The 18,198-nt window shown below is 47.1% G+C and overlaps 1 protein-coding gene across 4 annotated transcripts in view; it reads right to left on the reverse strand.

The window, feature by feature from the left end:
• Positions 1-18,198, reverse strand: part of TCERG1L (transcription elongation regulator 1 like) — a 55,014-nt gene that overhangs the window by 28,418 nt on the left and 8,398 nt on the right. For all 4 annotated transcript variants that reach the window (XR_014949006.1, XR_014949007.1, XM_015867621.3 and 1 more), the window contains exon 4: positions 15,547-15,711. Coding sequence is in view for 2 of the 4 variants with exons in the window: in XM_015867621.3 (XP_015723107.2) it covers positions 15,547-15,711 (165 nt within the window). In the remaining 2 variants the exon portion in view is untranslated. The remainder of the gene's footprint in view (positions 1-15,546; positions 15,712-18,198) is intronic.

The following is an 18,198-nucleotide window of genomic DNA, read 5'->3' on the forward strand; positions in this document are numbered from 1 at the left end:
ATGCAGGATCCGGCCTCTGGAAGAGTGAAACTCCCCCTCTGCAAACAAACTGTGCTTGTGCTGCACATCTCCATCCACACACAGCCAGTGCACCTGGCACTGTACTGCAGTACATCCATCTCCAGGTTGTGTTTTGTTGCCCTCCTCCTGAAGCCTGAAAATCATATGGATGTAAGAAAACACTGAATGTTTGTATGCGCTTCTTACAGCCCTGCCAGACCTGGGATGGCCAGTGTGCCATTCACACCCAACAGACAGCAGGTGCTGGGCTGAGAGGAGCATGGTGGCAGCCCCACTAGCTGAAGGCACGGCTGCAGCCAGAGGGGTGGGTGGCAAGGAAAGTGTGGGACTCAAGGCAGAGATAAGAATGTTGGACAAATAAATCCCTTCCAGAAGAGAAGCAAGACAGTGTGGTGCTGGCTGTGTTCCCTGCGGCCCAAGGTCCACTTTGAAGTCAGACGCTTCTAAGGAGCCCACAAGCAGAAGCATCCCTTAATGTATGCCAACGTATGGCAGTCTGCAATTCCACACACACCAACCTGGAATAACATCACGATGTGCTGAGCTGTCTCCCTATGGATGGACATACAGCGCTGCATATTAGCTCAGCTTTTATCCATCAAAAACACACTGCACGCTGAAGCATGACTCTGCGCTGTAGTTTTAAGTGTCTCTTTGCAGTGATTTATTATCACCTGAAGGAAAAATGAAATTATCAGTGCGTCTTTCAATGTGATGGAAGCAATTAGCTCAGAGCTTCCATCCGTATTTGACTCGAGTATATACATGGATATATATACACATACATATAGATATTTTTAATGCACGCAGATCAGGTTCAATGGCTCAGTTCAATTATAACTTACGCTTGCTAAATAAGCACGAATGATTTAAGGCAATCATAAACTTTAAGAAATAAATATTTATGCTTTCCAGTACTTTGTGCTCATGAAAAAGCAGTCTTTGCAATAGATGGATTTGGAATACAAATCAACTCGGTGGATTTTGCTGTATGTCATAATGCAATATAAGCTTTCAGTATGAACTCCACATAACCTGAGCTGAAATAACACCCAAACATGAGACACAAAGAATGTGACACATTTCTGGATACCCTTAAAGCCAAGGAGCACTGACCCATAAGCTGCATGTTTGGAAACACCCCTCCATTTTAAAACTATTTCAGTGCAAATGCACTTCACCGTCATTTAAAAAGCTAAGCAGCCTGTGTCTCAATGTAACTGCAACGACACTGCAAGGACAGAGGAGGACTAAGGCAAGTGAGACACTGCATGCTCCTGGGCAGTGCTCGTCTGGGATGTCTCCTCACTAGAACACAAAGGAAGGATCATCCCTTGTGTTCTTTTTTCAGTCAGAAACATCTGCCTGTATTCATTGCATTCTGCTGCTAAGAGAAAACAAAGATAATAAGGGCATTTATTTTGACTAGGATGAAATGACAGCAGGCATGTCCTCAATAAATCATGCCAATAAGAGAGAGGCGAAGCAATTACTCAAAGCAGACAGGAGCTGCTTGGGACAGGAGGAGCCTCCTGAGCAGAACTAAGGGAGGAAAGCGATTGTTGCTGCCCAGGGCCCAGCACCACAGCCAGGACATCCCAAGGTATGTAGGCAGCATCCCAGTTCCAGAGCTCAGAGGATGGAGCTAACACATCACTCAGAAGCAGCAAATAGAACCAGCTGAGAAAGGAAGAACAGGGTCCCACTGCACAGCCACTTTGCACCCAGGCTGGTGTCTCCAAGGCACAAGAAATGTAACTGATTCTGGTAGCTTTACAAACTCCCATTGGCTCATTCTCTAACCAAAACCAGTAACCCATGGTGGGAGCCAGAGCGCTGCCACTGCAGCTCTTCATTGCTCAGTCTGAGCTGCTAGGAGAGACAGTGCCTGCCAGCCAGCAGCCAGAGGCACACTGGGAGTGCTGCCCTGACAGGAGCCTTCCTCATCTTCCTCCTCCTCAGGCAGTGAGGGCCAGACCCACAGCCATGCTGGGCAGAAGCAGCCATGTGCCTCCTGCACTGCAGGACCAGGAGCTCATGAGAAGTGAAAATCACGATGCCTTCGCTGCTGAGACCGAGACTAAGATGTTGGTGTTGTTACTAAAAAGCTTTCATGTCAGTGGAAGCAATGGAATCACATCAACAGCCACAGAAATAGGACAAGATCCTGAATGTTTATTCCTGCCTAAAACAGAATCATATAATCATTAAGGTTGGAAGAGCCCTCTGAGATCCCCAGCATCAGCCCACCCCACCAGGCCCCCTGCCCACATCCCCACTGATGTCCCCCCCAAGGGATGGGGACTCTCCATCCCCCTTGAGCAACCTGCTCTCCTTCTGGGAAGGAATTTTTCCTCTATCTTCTCAGTTCAGGAGCAGAAGACAACAACTGGATCATCTTTGGCTGTTTTTGAGATGACAAAATATGTCAGTGATCCTGAACCCAAGAATGTGATTTGCAAAAGCGCACCCATCACTGAAGAGCAGAAAACCCATTAACAGCACAATTGTGTTGACTTTCAAGTCACTGATGCAACACTGAAAATCCCAGAGTTAATAACGAGCCCTGCAGGTACTCCACGCTATGTTTATTTCTAAGTCAAATATGAGCTGCAATGGTTCTTTTTTACATCCAAATTGAAATGTAATGAGAGAATGCATTAACAAAGAGCATTAAGTATTCAGTGCTTAGGCTGTGCAAGGGGAAGGTTTTGCCTGGGAGCTTCCAAGGGACCAGTGTTGCTGTGCTGATGGCACATGGGCTCTGCCCTTTTGATACCAGTACAATCCCTCTCCTGCACGAAAGAAACCAACCACCCAAACCTACAACAGCCCAAACCAGGACACACACATTAAATACGGAATTCTAATATTGAATTTAAATGCCCAAAAGAGCTTTGCTTGCAGAGGCAGACCTCACTGCCATTTCTCCTTACAGTAAGTACAGACATAAAGCAGCTCCTGTGGGACCCAAGCACATTAACCTTAAATCCTTTCCAACTTATCATCAGTTCCTTATTTGTCACTGGTAACAACCCCAAAGGTCCGTAACCTCACAGAGCAGATGAACTCAATGCAGTGAATCCCCAAGAGACCAGGAGGAGGAACTCTGGCCCAAGCAGCCCCAGGTTTCCTCTCTGTCCCAGGGATCAGAGCAGAGCTCCAGATTTCCTGGTGCAGACTCCAACCTGTGCATAGCAAACCAGGAAGCAACCTTTATTACAGAACCACAGAATGGTCTGGGTTGGAAGGGACCTCAAGGATCATGAAGCTCCAACCCCCCGGCCACACAGGACCAACCTCCACACTGAATACCATCCCAAGCTGCCGAGGGCCCCATCCAACCAGGCCTTGAACACCTCCAGGGATGGACGGGGCTGCCTGAAGGAGCTCCTGCCTCTCAGCAAGAGCAGAACAGGTTGGCTTTGGCTGCTGGAAAAGCAGAAATGATCTCAGAAGCTCAAAGAGCCCCCAATCAATCACGCAAAATACATCTACCAGAAGCCAGAAAGATCTCAACCAGTTTCCATTTCTTCAACTTAAACAAGTGCTAGAAGCAAGGATGGATGCTTTTTGGATCTCAGGTTTGATTGCAGACAGATGAGGAGCCACGCAATGGCCAGTATGCCATGCTTCCAAGATGAGCAGCTGCCTTTGTGTGGTGGTAGCTCCAGTGCAAAGCACTACTACGTGGAAACAAGTAAACAAATAAGAGTTGTAATTCTTCATTAGTTTTAATTGCACTTGATGCTTATCCCAAAATCACAGAATTCTGTAATTTACAGTCATTAGGATCAGTTAAAGTTGCTCTCCATGAATTACCCAGGGAGCTATCTGAATCTCAGCCAGCTCCATTAGCTTGCTTCCTTCCACAGGCAGCCACTGCAGCTGGCTCCCAGGGCTGGGTTCCTGCAGGAGCTCTGCAGCACAGACCTCACTTTGCCCATAGCTGCTGGAAGAGGAGCAGCTTCAGGGTGCAAGAGTGACTTCAAACAGGCCTTGGGATGCCTCTGCTGAAGTGAACTGTGTGGGAAGCACTCCTATGAATTATGAGTCCAACAAAACATACCCAGAGAATTAATTTCTTTCCTGGGTCCATATTGCAATGCAAAACAATGTGGGAAAGGCAACCTGATGTGCCCTCATAGGACTAAGAGAAAAGGTAAATGAAGGAGTCATTCCAGCAGTTTGTTTCCCATTGTTAATCTCCTCTTTAATCTCCATTACACAGCACATGGCAGAAGGCAAACAGGATATAACAACACATGTATGACATACGCACTTGAGCTGTAGTAGAACAGCTCCTGGTGCACCACTGAAAAGAGTAAGATGTAACTGGAATAAAATAAGAGATTGCAAGGCCTCAGGCAGACAGGGATCTCCAGCAAAATACCCTTGTCTCCACTGCCAGCCCTTCAATGAGGGCTGGGAGGGGGTGGATCCTGGCTCCATCCATCCAGTCACTCAGCTGCATTGCTTACACCTGAGCTCCCCTGGGCTGACCCTGCCTTCCCACCAGGTGCTCCATCACTGCTTCAGGCCGCGACTTTGCATTTCTGCTACACTCACAAAGAACAGCCCTAAATGCTATGCCAGCCCAAGCTGGTACAGGGTCTGCCAGCAGTAAGTATGACCAGAGCCAGGCCAGCAAGGCCACTACGCGCCCTAGGGACCACTGAGCCACAGCAGGGCGAGCTGTGCCATTCAGGGCTGAATGCTTGCAGTGACTCAATGGGCGGCCATAGGTTGTGCTGCTGTGATTGTTTGGAGGGGAACCCTCGGAGCTCCTTTATACTTCCAGCTGTGCTTTAATCTCAGATAAACACCGCCATAAATCAAATCTCAGCAGCACTTCGTTTTCATTTAAAAAATGATGCACAAAGTAGAAAAACGAGGTGCAAAGAGAAACTTGGGGAAGTTAAATGTAAAGGAAAGCGGCTTCAGGCTTCTCCTTTTTGGGGCAATTACCACTTGTTCCCTTAAAGATGGAATCAAAAATAAATGATCACGTCAGAATGCTGGCAAGCCGCGTGTCACTACCAGTTTCAGATAATTAAGTGAGATGTATTTTGGAGTGGAGCCAAATGCTGATAATGTGGCAATTACTTCCACGGAGCCCAGTCAAAATCACATAACGTTCTCCTCCTGCATCTTCATTACTGTCTTGCTTTAAACTTGGGGTTTAAATGATCTCAAGAGCTTCCAGAAATGCAAAGGGGTGGCTTCCCAGAGCTGAGGAGCTGTGGCTGTGCAGGCTCAGGTCCCAACCATGGCCATCCCAGCCAACCCACGCTCAACTTTCCTTCAGAAACACAACAGCTGTCCTTATGCCCGCAGAAAATGCTCGGGCTGCACTGCACGGCTGCAGATTATGGAGCTACTCTGTAATGTATCATTTTCATTCTCTGTGATTTGAAGAGGACAATTGATTTCTAGGGAAGAAGAGAAAATACGATTTCATCTCATTCCATGCAAGCCGATGTTTATAAGATACAAATCATCAAGACAGCACGGCTGCAAGTATTAGATTACAATTTGCATTAGACTGGCATTGTTTTACATGACTTCTCCTCAACTAAAGACTATCCCAAAAAATGTTTCCTTCAGAAGGATTTGGTTTGGTGCCAAATGTGTGTCACACACACATCAGATTCCAGTCTGGGGTCTGAACACCTTCATGGACAGGGACTGCCCACCCCTTGGCACCATGAGTTCTCCCTGGTTATACCCCACCTACTGCACAGCAGGTCCAAGGGCCTTTCTCTACATTTTCCATTTTCCTTTACTCAGACTCCAAGATCATCTCTCCATATTTTTCCCTATTAGGAAGGCAGCATGGTTGTGCCCCAGCACCATGCTGGGGATGGGCTGACGCTCAGACCTGACGATCTTAGAGGTCTTTTCCAGCCTTAAAGATTCTATAATTCTACAAACAGACAGAAGCTCAGCAAATACTTCAGTAAAGCTACAGCAGAAGCACTAAATGTCAACGCGCATCTTCAGCCAATGAACAGCGATAGGGAAAGACCCCTTCTATCCTTTCTGCTGTTTGGCCTCCTTTTAGCAATCTGCTTTTGTTGCTTTTAATTTCCAGCGGATGAACAGAGAAAGAAATCAAATCAAAGTGACTTCAAAGAGAAGTCGGAAAGTAGTCATAAAGCTTAAATATTTACAGCTAAATTGCCCTTGTTTAGCCTTATATATATATCTATATATACCCATACACAAAGTGTGCTTTATTGCCCATGCTTGTAAACAGCATCTAGGTTAAAAAACAAACAACAACAGAAACCCAAGGACGGGTCAGCAGGAAGCGCTGGGTACTGGCTGCAGGACCCAGTGCTGCTGCAGGAGCTGTGCTGCTGCCCACCCACATTCATCATTCAGAAGCTGTTAATTGCAGACTGTTAAAACGCTAATTGCTTTTCAAAGTCTCGCTGCCACATTCGGGATCACAGAGGTTTCCTGATTTAAGAGTTCTCAGAGGAATTATTGCAGAGGGCTTTTGGTTCCCTCCCTCACTGCTTGGTGGAGCAGCTCTGCCCCACTGCCAGCACCCATCCCCAGGCTATGGCTGAACCCACCTGGAACCACAGCACCTGGCATCAGCAGGGCTGGGCATGGGCACCTCCCAGAGATTCCAAACCCAACTCCACTCCTCCAGCAGCTCCAGGGCCCGTGGCACAGATGGGCATCACCAAAGACACCCCTAAAATTCCAGCTCTGGAACAAATCTCAGCATGTTTAGCAACGGAGCTTTCAAACAACATTTCAAGAGAGCTTCTGAACAGCTACATACATCAAGTGTGAAATTAGATTCCCTAGTCCTGCTTTCATTAATTAACTCCCTGAACCTATTCCAGTAATCACAGCTGTGCAGCAGTGGTGGTAGGTGCTTCGTGGCCAAGCCAGGCACTGACTTACCTACCTGTCTATGCGAAACCATGCACCTGCCAGAGCAAATCGAGGTGAGGATGCAGAGTTTGTGCAACATCATGCAGAAAGTCAAACTGCTCGCTTGCTAAAGAGGAATGAAGCCAGGATGCTTGTTTGGAGCCACTCACAAAGCCTGCTGGGCTATATCATCCCCTAGATTTACCATGAAAATAAGCTGTGTGTGAAGTGAAACCAGGTTTTTCTGCTCACTTATTGTCCCTTTATGTTCAAAGACTTTTTCCTCTTCTATGCTCAGTCAGAACAACCAGCAGAAGCCAGAATGAGACAACTCCCCCAGCACTCACTGCTTGGAGCCCGTATCCCCATGTCCCCAGCTGTCACACTTCCCTTAGTGCCACTGCCCCATGTTGGGCAGCACAGCAAGCATCCATTAGTTCTGCCATTGTCCCTTACAGAGCCAGCCCTACACAGTACATGGTCGACATTTTAATTCATTACTGATTTATAGAATAATGCATTTGGTAATACTGATAGTAGCAGATATACCTGAGCTCCCTGCTGTAGATTTCTTAGAGATTACTTCCCCTTAACTCCCTCTTATAAAGGGCACAATCAGGGCACTGCTCTCCACTCTGTAGCAGAGCACAAATGAGATGTAACCAATAACTCACAGCAGCACAGGAGCTGTGTTCAGACAGCTCCTCTATTTCTCCATCCAGCAGCACCTCACTGGTGAGCCCCCCATGCACAGGGACCCTCCCAGCCAAGGGTCCCCACATTGGGCACTGCAGGGAAGGTTCTGCACCACCCGATGATTTCCACTCTGATTCTCTCACCCTGTCACAAATCAGCTGGAAGCTGCAAGGATTAAGGAAAAGTCATCTTTTATCTTTTATATCACACAGGATACCTACTGTTATGTCTGAGCAAGAGCTAGAGCTACATGAAAGGACAGGATCATAGAATCATGTGTGACCCCCAGTAGGAAAGGAACCATAAGGACCATTGAGTCCAACTCCTGCATGTGAGACAACAGCCTCAGTTTGCACATGGGGAGGTTTAGCTTGGAAGCCAGAATGAATCCCTTCAAAGAAGAGTAGTCAGGACTCAGAATAGGCTGCCCAGGGCAACAGTGGAGATCCCATCCCTGCAGGAACAGAGGAGAAGCGTGGGCACAGTGCTCAGGGACATTACTTAGCTATGGCCTTGTAGTGCCAGGTGAATGACTGGGCTTGATGATATCACAGATCTTTTCCAACCTGACTGACTCTATGAACCTATGAACCATAGCATAAGGAAACCAGAGCATAAGGACCTGAAAACCCAACCAGAAGCATCCCATGCTCAACACCGCTCTGCTCAGCTGCAGGTCACCCAGCTGATGGCCCCATCAGTGCAGCCAACACAGAGCAATAAGAACAGCAGTGCGAGCCACGGGGCAGGGGACACAGCTCAGCCACTCTGAGTGCCTCATTGACACATTCACAAGCTCCTTAACACATCCACATTCTGTAAAACTTCCCTGATTTATTTCCATATGAAATATTTCTCCTTATGAAAACCAATTCCAGCATAAAATCTCAATCTTGTAGTTTAATAGGATGTAAGTCTGGAAGAATACAATAAATTATGCAGCAACAAGCCTTTGGAACTTGAACTTCCTCTCTGTCGTATCAGAGCAATTATTTCTGCATGAACCAATCCTTTGTATTTCAGAGAAAAATCTTCCAACCCTTATTTCTAGGAGGGCTCGAGTTATAAATTACCTTTGGAATTCCAAAGTCAGTAACAAAGAAAGTAGAGATGTGGTTCCATCTTTGTCCCCCCATGCACTCCCACAGCTCCGCAGGTTGAGTGCCTGACCTGCAGCATCCCAGCAGCCTTCATCCTCTGACACCAGCTGTCCTTGGGGGGGGGGGGCAGCCAGAACCCCCACCTTGTTAGTAGGAATGCTCCCATCTCACTCTGGATGAGGTAAACAGTACAAAATTTGCAATGAAATCAATGAAATTCTATTTAGCTGCCCCAGGGAAGCATCTACGGCACATTTTAAATTGTGGAATTTAATTAATTTTCCTGATTTATATGCTGGCCAGTCAGCCAGATTCATTTTACCTCGTTAAATCTATTTACACTTAGATAGCTGGGACAGATTGAGGAATACATCCAGCCAACCAGAGAACACCCACCAACACCTGACTTTGGTTAACAACACCATTTGTTTCCCACTCTCTGTCAGGCTGAAGGGGCAGAGATGATGCCTTAGAGAAAAGAAAAGCCCAATAACCAAAATCCAGTTTCCTGTTTGCTGCTCCTGCAGGTTCCATCACTGCACGTTACTGCTGTGGCCCCAAACTGCTGTCAACACTTGGTATTCTTTTGGATGACCTTCCCTGTAGGTATAGCAACACCAGTTTAACTTCCAGTGTTAAACAAAATAGCATTCTTGAATTAAACTGAACCATGCCTTCTTGCACTGGCATTTACCCAGCGAGCTCACTGTTATGCCAGGCAAACTGCCCAGGCTGCTGATGACGTCTGCTGCAAAGCAATGTCCCTCCTGCTGCATCTCCCCAACTTTCACATGGACTTCAGCAAAATGGGCTCCTGCTCTCTGCTCTGAGCACCATTTGAGTTGGAAGGGTCCTTTGAAGCCAATCTGTCCCCACTGCCCTGCAGGAGCAGGACCTGTAGCCCCCAGCAGTACCAAAGCAGCAGTTCACATCAGATGCCTTTGTGCCATCCTACTTTGAATCACTTTGCACGGCAGCACCATCACACACTGTAGCTTTATTAAGTCCCAGAAGTCACACACAAGTACACAAAGTTCCATTGAAGGCCATGCAGCCCTGGGCCATCACTCATCCTACTGGGACAGTTTCATCCTTGCAACCATTTGGCTTTTCCTCCTCAGACTTCTGCCACCCCCGTACTGAATCAAGATTAGCTTAAGGGACCGCTTTAATAAACAGAATCTCAGCTACATTTCAGCCTGCAATAGAAAAAGGTAGGAAATGGAAACTGAAAACTCTTCCAGGGGGAAAACAATGCCTCCCAGCTGAGGAGCAGCACTGACTTATGTGCACTGCAAGGTGTGGGCAGCAGAGCCCAGTACTCAGAGCTGAGCCAATGCCTGCAGCCACCCCCTCCAGCCCCCCCTAACAATCTGGGAGCAAGTGCTCTGCAGGTATCTTAGCACTGCAGATGTGCTCCTAACCCCTGAAACGTGGTTCAAGCTCTCTACAGCAGCATCCTGGCATTACCTGAAGGAAAACATTAAAAAAACCTGCTGCCTGCTTTAACGAGTGGTTAAACATACAGTAAATTAAGTCTGACTTTTATGACATTTACCAAGCAAACAGTTGGGAACGAATGGAAGGATTCGGGTTGTTTGCCTTTGTGGCTACACAGGCTGTTTAATTAAGTTCTTGCTATTGTCAGTACCTTGATACCACTTTCCAGGCACTGAAGTCCTGTCCCAGCAGAATGACCAGCCAAAGGCCAGGGCTCACCCCAGGGCCAACCTCCCAGCCCCACTGAGCCCTGCCTGGCAGCTGAGCATCCATGCACTGCAGGGATGCACCACCCAGCAGGAGGCAACTGGCACTCATGGGAATGGGCCAGCTCAAGAACTGCTGTATATGCACGCCTTCACTCACACGAGCCAACACAGATATGAAGCTGAAAAGTAATTTTATGCTGGATATTAGCTCAAGCAGGAAGTTATCACTTTAATAACTATAAACATCCATTTGCTTGCTTCGTTACACAGCATTAAAGCTGGGCAGATCATTTACAACGAGCTTGTTAGAACTGCTCTGTGCTCCAAGATGAGTGGCTGTTACTGCTCAGCACACAGGAGCCCGGGAAGGAGGGGGAAGCTTCTACAGTATGTCAGTACCACACATCTGCTTGGAATACCTGGAATTGCTCCTTTGGTGATCTGAAAGCATCACTTCTTGCTCCCCTTGGACTATGAACTCCCATGCTGTATCAGTTAGACCACAGGTGTGCAACATTTTGGCTCCCCTGGAACACACTGAGCGAGGAGGTATTGTCTGGGCTTCACATAAAGCATGTAACTATAGTTAAAGCATAAACACAACAAAACTTTAAATATTTTAATGTAAAAATGAGGACAACAAAAACATCAAAGCATCCAGTTGAATGCTTGTGATGCTAAAAGACAAGCACACAGGGCAAGTTGTGCACCCAGTGCACCACCATCACTGTGGGGCTGGCACAGCCTCACCAGGTGCAGGCACAGAACAGGACACACCTCAGCTCTCCATTCAGTGTGACACAGTTATATGCTAGAACTTCCCTACCCCATCAGTGCCCCCCAGACAAAGCAGTTGGGAGGGCAGACTCCAGCACAGCCAGAGCCTTTACTCCTCTGCTGCAGAAGAAAAACCCTTCTTCTCCCCCCAAAACACCATCAAAATAACTGAGTAATTGTTGTTATGAAAATGTGTTTTGTATCAGCAGAACTCGCTAATGAAGCAAGCTGACAGACACATGAAGGAGCATGCAGAAAGCTCTGGCACTGTGAGGTGTTTTGAACATACAGCGTCGCTTGGCCGCTAAGTTACTGATAGGAAAAATACTTAGTCACTTCCCAGCTGTTCCGTGGCAGGCTGAACCATTAAATGTAAACCATTAAATAATTCTGAAAGGAAGAGAACAGGTGGCAAATGGCTCCTATGGCAGATGGTGTCTTTTTTAATATTTGTACTGGCTGCTAATTTACAGAGTCCATAACTGTGCGCTCCCATCTTACCTTTTCCATCTGAATAATTAAGAAATGGGATGTGAAAAAAATAAATAAATCCCCCAGCTCCTAATACAGTAGCCATAAAAGAGGCGTTTGAGATTACCAGCCATCCCATCCCTAAAGTGCCACATAACTCCACATTCTAGGACTTTATTGCCTTTTTTTTTCCTTAAGAGAGTCCTCTTCAAAGCTTGATAGCACTGGAAAATTAAGTTCTCTCCTTACCAGTAAAGCAAATGAACACAAGGATGCAGCACAGATCACTGCGTAGCTGCTTTCCACAAGTTTTTATTTGGTCTTTATGTTAACACTGGCACAAAACCCACGTTAACAGCAAGAATGGCACTAAATACTTAAGCAGAACGTACAAGCAGAACCACTGAGAGATAGAAAAGGGAAAGAGGAAGAAAGGAAGAACCAACCTAGCGCTGAGCTCTGGTACGTTTCTGGATGGTTCCCCTTGTTGGCTCACTGGTGTTAAACCACCTGCCCTAATGTACAGCAGAAACCAGAGAAACACTGTGCTCATGTTTCTCACTATGGTGATGACCAGAGCTCTGCAAAGCAGCTCCACTCTTGCTGAGTGCAAAGCATTTACCCAACGCTACCAGGTTCTCCAAGCAGGAAGAAGCCAAAGTGCCACTGAACAAAAGAACTGAAGCCCAGCACTCTCCAAGATGCCAAATCTTTGCAAAGCACAAGGTGCACCCAAAGCTTGGGGCACCACATACCACCTTGTTGGCTCACCCTGCTGGCTCTGTCTGCTCAGGGATGGCTTTTTCCCCAGGGATAAGGAGTTTTCTAGCAGTGAGAATACGACGCTTCTTTCTGTGCCCTCCAACCCAGAATGGGTCATTGGCCACCACTGGCTTTGTTGGCTGGAATTCTCTTTCACCACTTACAGTGGTGCCAAGCAATCTCATTCTGTCACAGCACAAGTCCTTAACAATCACAGCTTTAACTGCTTGCAGATGACTAGTAACAACATTCAGGACATCCATCATTAGAAGTTGGCAAAGTCACCCTTTCCTTTGATACTGCTTTTAGGACAGAAGCCTAAACTGTGGCAGACAGCAAACAGAGCAACGCATCCAACACCTCCACAAAAACCCAGCAGCTGAACTTCAGAGCTGTAATACAGGAATTGTCTGGTGCGGTTTGAGGCAGAAAGGATAACGTGGGAAGGTAGACCTGTACACTGCAGCTGCTGGGAGGCACACAGCACTGGTGGTGGAGTTGGTGTAACTTGGAGGCAAAGAATGGCGAGTGGTCAAAGGCAGCCCAGCACTCTGCTTCACTATTGCTGGACAAGTTAATGACTGGGAAGGCCTCAAGAAAGGGTAATTTAACGTACAGATAATGCCAGGCATACAGTGTGCTTAAAACCCTGCCTGCCTTTCAGCTAAAAGCATCATTGTGCTGACATTATTAAAGACAACTCACGGATCTCAAAGAAAAATAGATCTGCAAGAGAACATTATCCACAGACCCTGGGGCAGCTGCATTTTTCTTGCTTCATGTATGATTTATAAACTAACCCAGTAATTAATGAACTTCCCATGTTCTCCTTGTTTAAACATGATGCGAGACAACATTCTTAGAGTCACAGAACCACCAGAGTGTTCAGGCTGGAGTCTCCCACCCACCCTGCTGTGCCCACTGCCCACCCCCTCAGTGCCACATCCCTGCAGCTCTGAGCACCTCCATGGATGGGGACTGTCCACCCCTGGGCAGCTGTGCCAGCACCTGGCTGCTCTCTGGAGCAGACATTGCTCTGATACCCAACCTGACCACCAACACTCCCCCTCTGCTGTGCATCTCCCAACAGCTGCAGTGCACACACTCACACCTATCCCAATTCTGATTCATTCATTAGAGCTCATGAAAACTCCCATCCATTACTTCCCTTTTTTTCCCATCTCCCAGGCCTTGCTGCCATCCTCAGTGCTCCACTCAGGAAGCTTTCCATCAACCTCGTGTTGACAAAGATAATTTAAAGTGAACACCTCAGAGTCCTCTTCACCGTGAGCACAATAAAAAGGAGTTTCATAAAAATGTTTTATGTAAGCCTTTGCAAAGGAAATAGCCAGCCCTCCAGAGAGGATGATTAATAGAGAAAAATGGTTAGCTGAATCTTGAGTTTATTTTATACGAGCCGGGCATTTCCAAGCTTTCTTTCCTAAAAAGCTGCTATATATTCCATAGGAGAACACACCCAGAAGCGTGTGGTGTACTGTGAATGATTGATAATGGGCTGATTGCTCAGGCACTCAGAGCATGGTAGTTGATAGCCTATCACACAGTCATTCGAAGGGAAAGCAACAATTATCATGGCCTGACATGTTTATCACAGCAGAGCCGAGCCACTTATCTTAACGCTGTAGCTCCTTGATATTATAATATTCTATCGTGTCTAATACAATTCATGCAGGGCTCAGTGCTGCAGCCGTGAATCAGAAGTCCTGCGACTGCTTCTCCCAGGAATGCCCGAGCATCTCAATTCAAGGCAGAATACATCTGGCATCTCAATCTGTATTTCGGCACCCATAGAGAACAATTCTCTTACACTCCGATTCTCCTATAAGGTGCTCGCTTTCAGAGAGGCAAAGTGATCTCTCTGTGGGTCAGACAAAACCCCATGGGAAGCCCTCAGCTCCCACCCCATGGCACCACCTATAGAGCTCTGAGCTCTGCTGGCAGGATGGTCCTTTGTAACAGCTGGGAGACCGTATCCCTGCGGGGACACTGGCCCTTCACACCATGTAGCCCTTCCCCAGCAGCCGTTTATCTGTGCCGTTCTGATGGCTGCTCAACAGGAATGATCATTAGAGATCCATTTCTCATGTGAAGGTTTCATCTAAACAGCCAATATCGTAACTGCACACTTCCTGCCGGTTTCAATCTCTCTGCATTGTGCTGCATTACACTTTGAGGACCAAAAAGAGGCACCAAAATTACATTTTTCAACTTAACTGGAACATTGTGTTTCAAAAATATAACCCTAAGCATCCAAAGCACCAATAGCTCCAAAAATGACCACAAAGATGTAAAACAGAAGACTCACGCAGCAGTCAGGGATGCTGCAGAGCCCCCCAGGTACCACACGCAATGCCATGTAGAGGAAATAGAAGGTTTTGCAGTGAGCAGCCACAGGCACATCATCCACACCCAAACCTATATGGAACCATGTAGAATCCAAGGCTGTGTTCCTCTAGCAGGCTTTGTAAGGAAGCAATCTGCTTGTGTCCCAAACATTACCACTGAGCTCTGCTCCCTGGTGACAGCAACAGGACTAGAGCACAGAGCAGTGACAGTTGGGGTTAAGGGGGTTAGGAGAAGGCTGTGTTCCGGAGGGTGGTGGGCACAGCCACAAGCTGATGGAGCACAGCAGCACTGGGACATCACTCTCAGCCATAGGGTGTGGGGTTGGTTGCTGCTGTGTGGGACAGGGGCTGGACTCAGTGTCCCTTGGGGGGGGTCCCTTCCAACTCAGGATGGTCTGTAGTTCTGTCCTTCTATGTCACACAGACACCTTCCAACCACCCCACTGCCGCACAGACCCAGTGCCATTAGGACCACATTTCCTTCCCAAAGTTAACAGAGCTCAGTTCACATACTGCCCACAGCTGTCACATTATACCAAAAAATTACTAACAAGCACAAACTTTTAACGCATGCTATCAGAGAACACCTGTAAGCGCTACCAGAGAAAACAATTTAATCCCAGGTGTGTGTGCTTACACAGCAGCTGTGTGCGTACAGCTACCAAAGCACAGCAGCAGGATGCACACAGAGGCTGTCCGTGCTGCAGAGCCCACAGTGCTTCTTCCCCACACCGACCCAACAGACCTTACCTGGGAATGGGGAGCCCAGCACCGGGATCCTGAGGGGTGAGAGGGTGAGCAGGCGGCACTGTGGGACCCTGGATGGGGGTGGTCCTGGGGGGGCTTCAGCCTCCACTGCCAGCAGCGCCAGGCTTGGGGGGCTGCCCACTGGGCTGGGACCGCGCCGGCAGCCACCTGCAGAGAGAGATACAGTCATTTCATTGAGATGGATATAAGGATGTTTCCAGCATTCTGAATTAAAGGCAGCACAAACACACTGAACATTCTTCACCTTATCTCCAACATCATGAGATAGGACTGTGGAACTGCTGAGGTTGGAAGGGACCATGATGAACATCTGCTTCTAACAGAATTGCCCATGTGGGAAAAAACCTTAAAGATCATCAAGTCCAACCACAGCCCAACCATCCTACCCTAACTCTAACCTTGTAGCAGCACCACTGATGGTTGGACTTAACGACCTTGAGGGTCTTTTCCAAACATTATACTCTATAAAAAGGAAGTTGTGTTTCATATAGTGCCTTGGACAAGGATACAATGCTGATAATATGGCCTCAGCCCCTCTTGCTGTTGTTCTTCCAGAACTCTAAGCTTTGAACCCTATGTGTGAGAACACACCCTTATAAACCTGAAGGGACAACACAAGGCAATATTGAGTGATGTATAAGCTGTGCAAAGTTGTTAAACTCAAATGAAGAAAACCTCAATAACAGAAGCCAAGCAGCTGAATGTATTGATCTGTATTCACTTTATCTGCCATGGTTCATAACGATGCACAAACATCCAGATCTGATTTTTGCTAAATAAAAACTGTCTGATTTTAGATCTGAAGGTTTATGTTACCCATTACATTAACCAGACATTAGCGTTACCTGTTGGACTGCTGCCCTGCTCTACGTATGTAAACAACCAAGCTTCACGTGCAGGCGCCTTCACCTTGAGCATACGCCATGCAGACACTTCATACAATCATAGAATGGCTCAGGTTGGAAAGGGCTTCACTGCCCTCTGAGTGAAGAATTTCCTCCAAACATCCAACCTAAATCTCCCCTCTTTCAGTTTAAATCCTTTCCCCTTTGTCCTGCCACTAGAAGACTACCTTGAACAGGAACTCAGCAGCTGCCCACCAAATGCAGCCTCAAACTCACTTCTGACTGTATAACATTTACCATGATGACTAAGAAGCTTAAGGGGAAGACCTTTGGAGCTCAATCTTAGCTAAATATGTTAAATAAACAAGAAAATGAGCAGTAGAAAGTCTTAAGGAAAAACCTCATTTGACAAACACCAGCTGTTACTCCGTCTACACTGAGCTATGTATTCAAAAATTAAGCAATCATTAGCTTATTATGTTATTTAGCAAATGTTTTCAGCTCATGTGGAAACCCTTCAGGCACTGAGAGCCAACTGCAGCACAGCACAAATCCCTGCTCGATCACAGCAGACATCTCCTCAATCTGTTGGGTTTCCTGCAGCACCTCTGCATCACTGCTGAGCCAGTGCCCGGCCCTGGGGGGCTCAGAAGGCACCATAGGGACCCACTGCCAGCCCCACCACTGCCTCACTCTGGGCAGAGGATATAGCCCAGCCCCATGCGGCTCCATGGCCAGGTGCCCCTTCAGACACCCAGATGCCCATGTTGCCAAGTGTTCCTGCTCTCAGCTCTGGGGTTGGGGAAGGCGGTTCTGTGCTTTTGGAAAGGAGTTTGTTCCACTTACAGCTAATTGGGGCTCTTGAGGCTATTCTCCTCACTTTCAGCAGCTCTGCTTCTCAATCTTATAATAAACGATTATTCACCAACAAAACAAGTTCTCCTTCTTTGCTAAACAGAAGTCAAATATTTTCAGTAAGCCTCCATTAATGTAACTGGGTATCAGCTCCAAGAGGAACCCATTTCAATACCTGTACGTGCACTAACGCAGCAGGCGTGCAGGCAAAGAAACATCAACAAACAATATCAGCATCTTAATCGTTCCACCATGGATAGATGAAAAATTGGTTATTCTCCCCAAGTCACAATGGAGATATCTGAAGATCTCATGGTCTGATTACTCAGACTTTTTAACAGTCTTTGCATTCATTCACCTGAGAACAACTGCAAGTGTTGGATGTGTTCCACACCCCACCTGTGTGAGATCACTGCCTGCAACCCAACCACCTTCAATGGGAGCAACCAATGCAACACCTTCTGCAATGCTTGGAAAACAAATGTTGTATGGAGAATTACTTTCCTGCCGGCCTCCTGCAGGGGACATGAGCAGAAAGGTTGTTCCCTTCTCCACTGATTCTTCCTTTGGAGAACATGCATGTCCCCCATAGAACCAAGCAAAGCAGCAGAGCAGCAGAATCCTGCATTGCCAAAGTTTTCTGTGAGCACAGCCGAGTAGAACTCCTGGTTCAGGAGCTAGAAGGCTTTCCTTATGAAAGTTTCAGCAGCTCTGTTATTAAAATTTCATCAGCCAGTTGAAAGAGAAGTTTGGGTGATTTCGCAGCTTTTGATGAAGTTCTCTCTCACTCTCTCCTACTAAATAATTCCACAACACGAGGATACCCCTGTAACTGTTAATACTGGAGCACATCACTGCCCGGGGTCCCCACACGCATTCCACTGAGCCCACTGAACACCTCCCATCCCAGCAGGAGGGACCCCAGCTCAGCCTG

This window comes from Coturnix japonica, chromosome 8 (genome assembly GCF_054131305.1).
Source record: "Coturnix japonica strain WE chromosome 8, WE-NBRP24, whole genome shotgun sequence".
Classification (NCBI taxonomy): domain Eukaryota; kingdom Metazoa; phylum Chordata; class Aves; order Galliformes; family Phasianidae; genus Coturnix; species Coturnix japonica.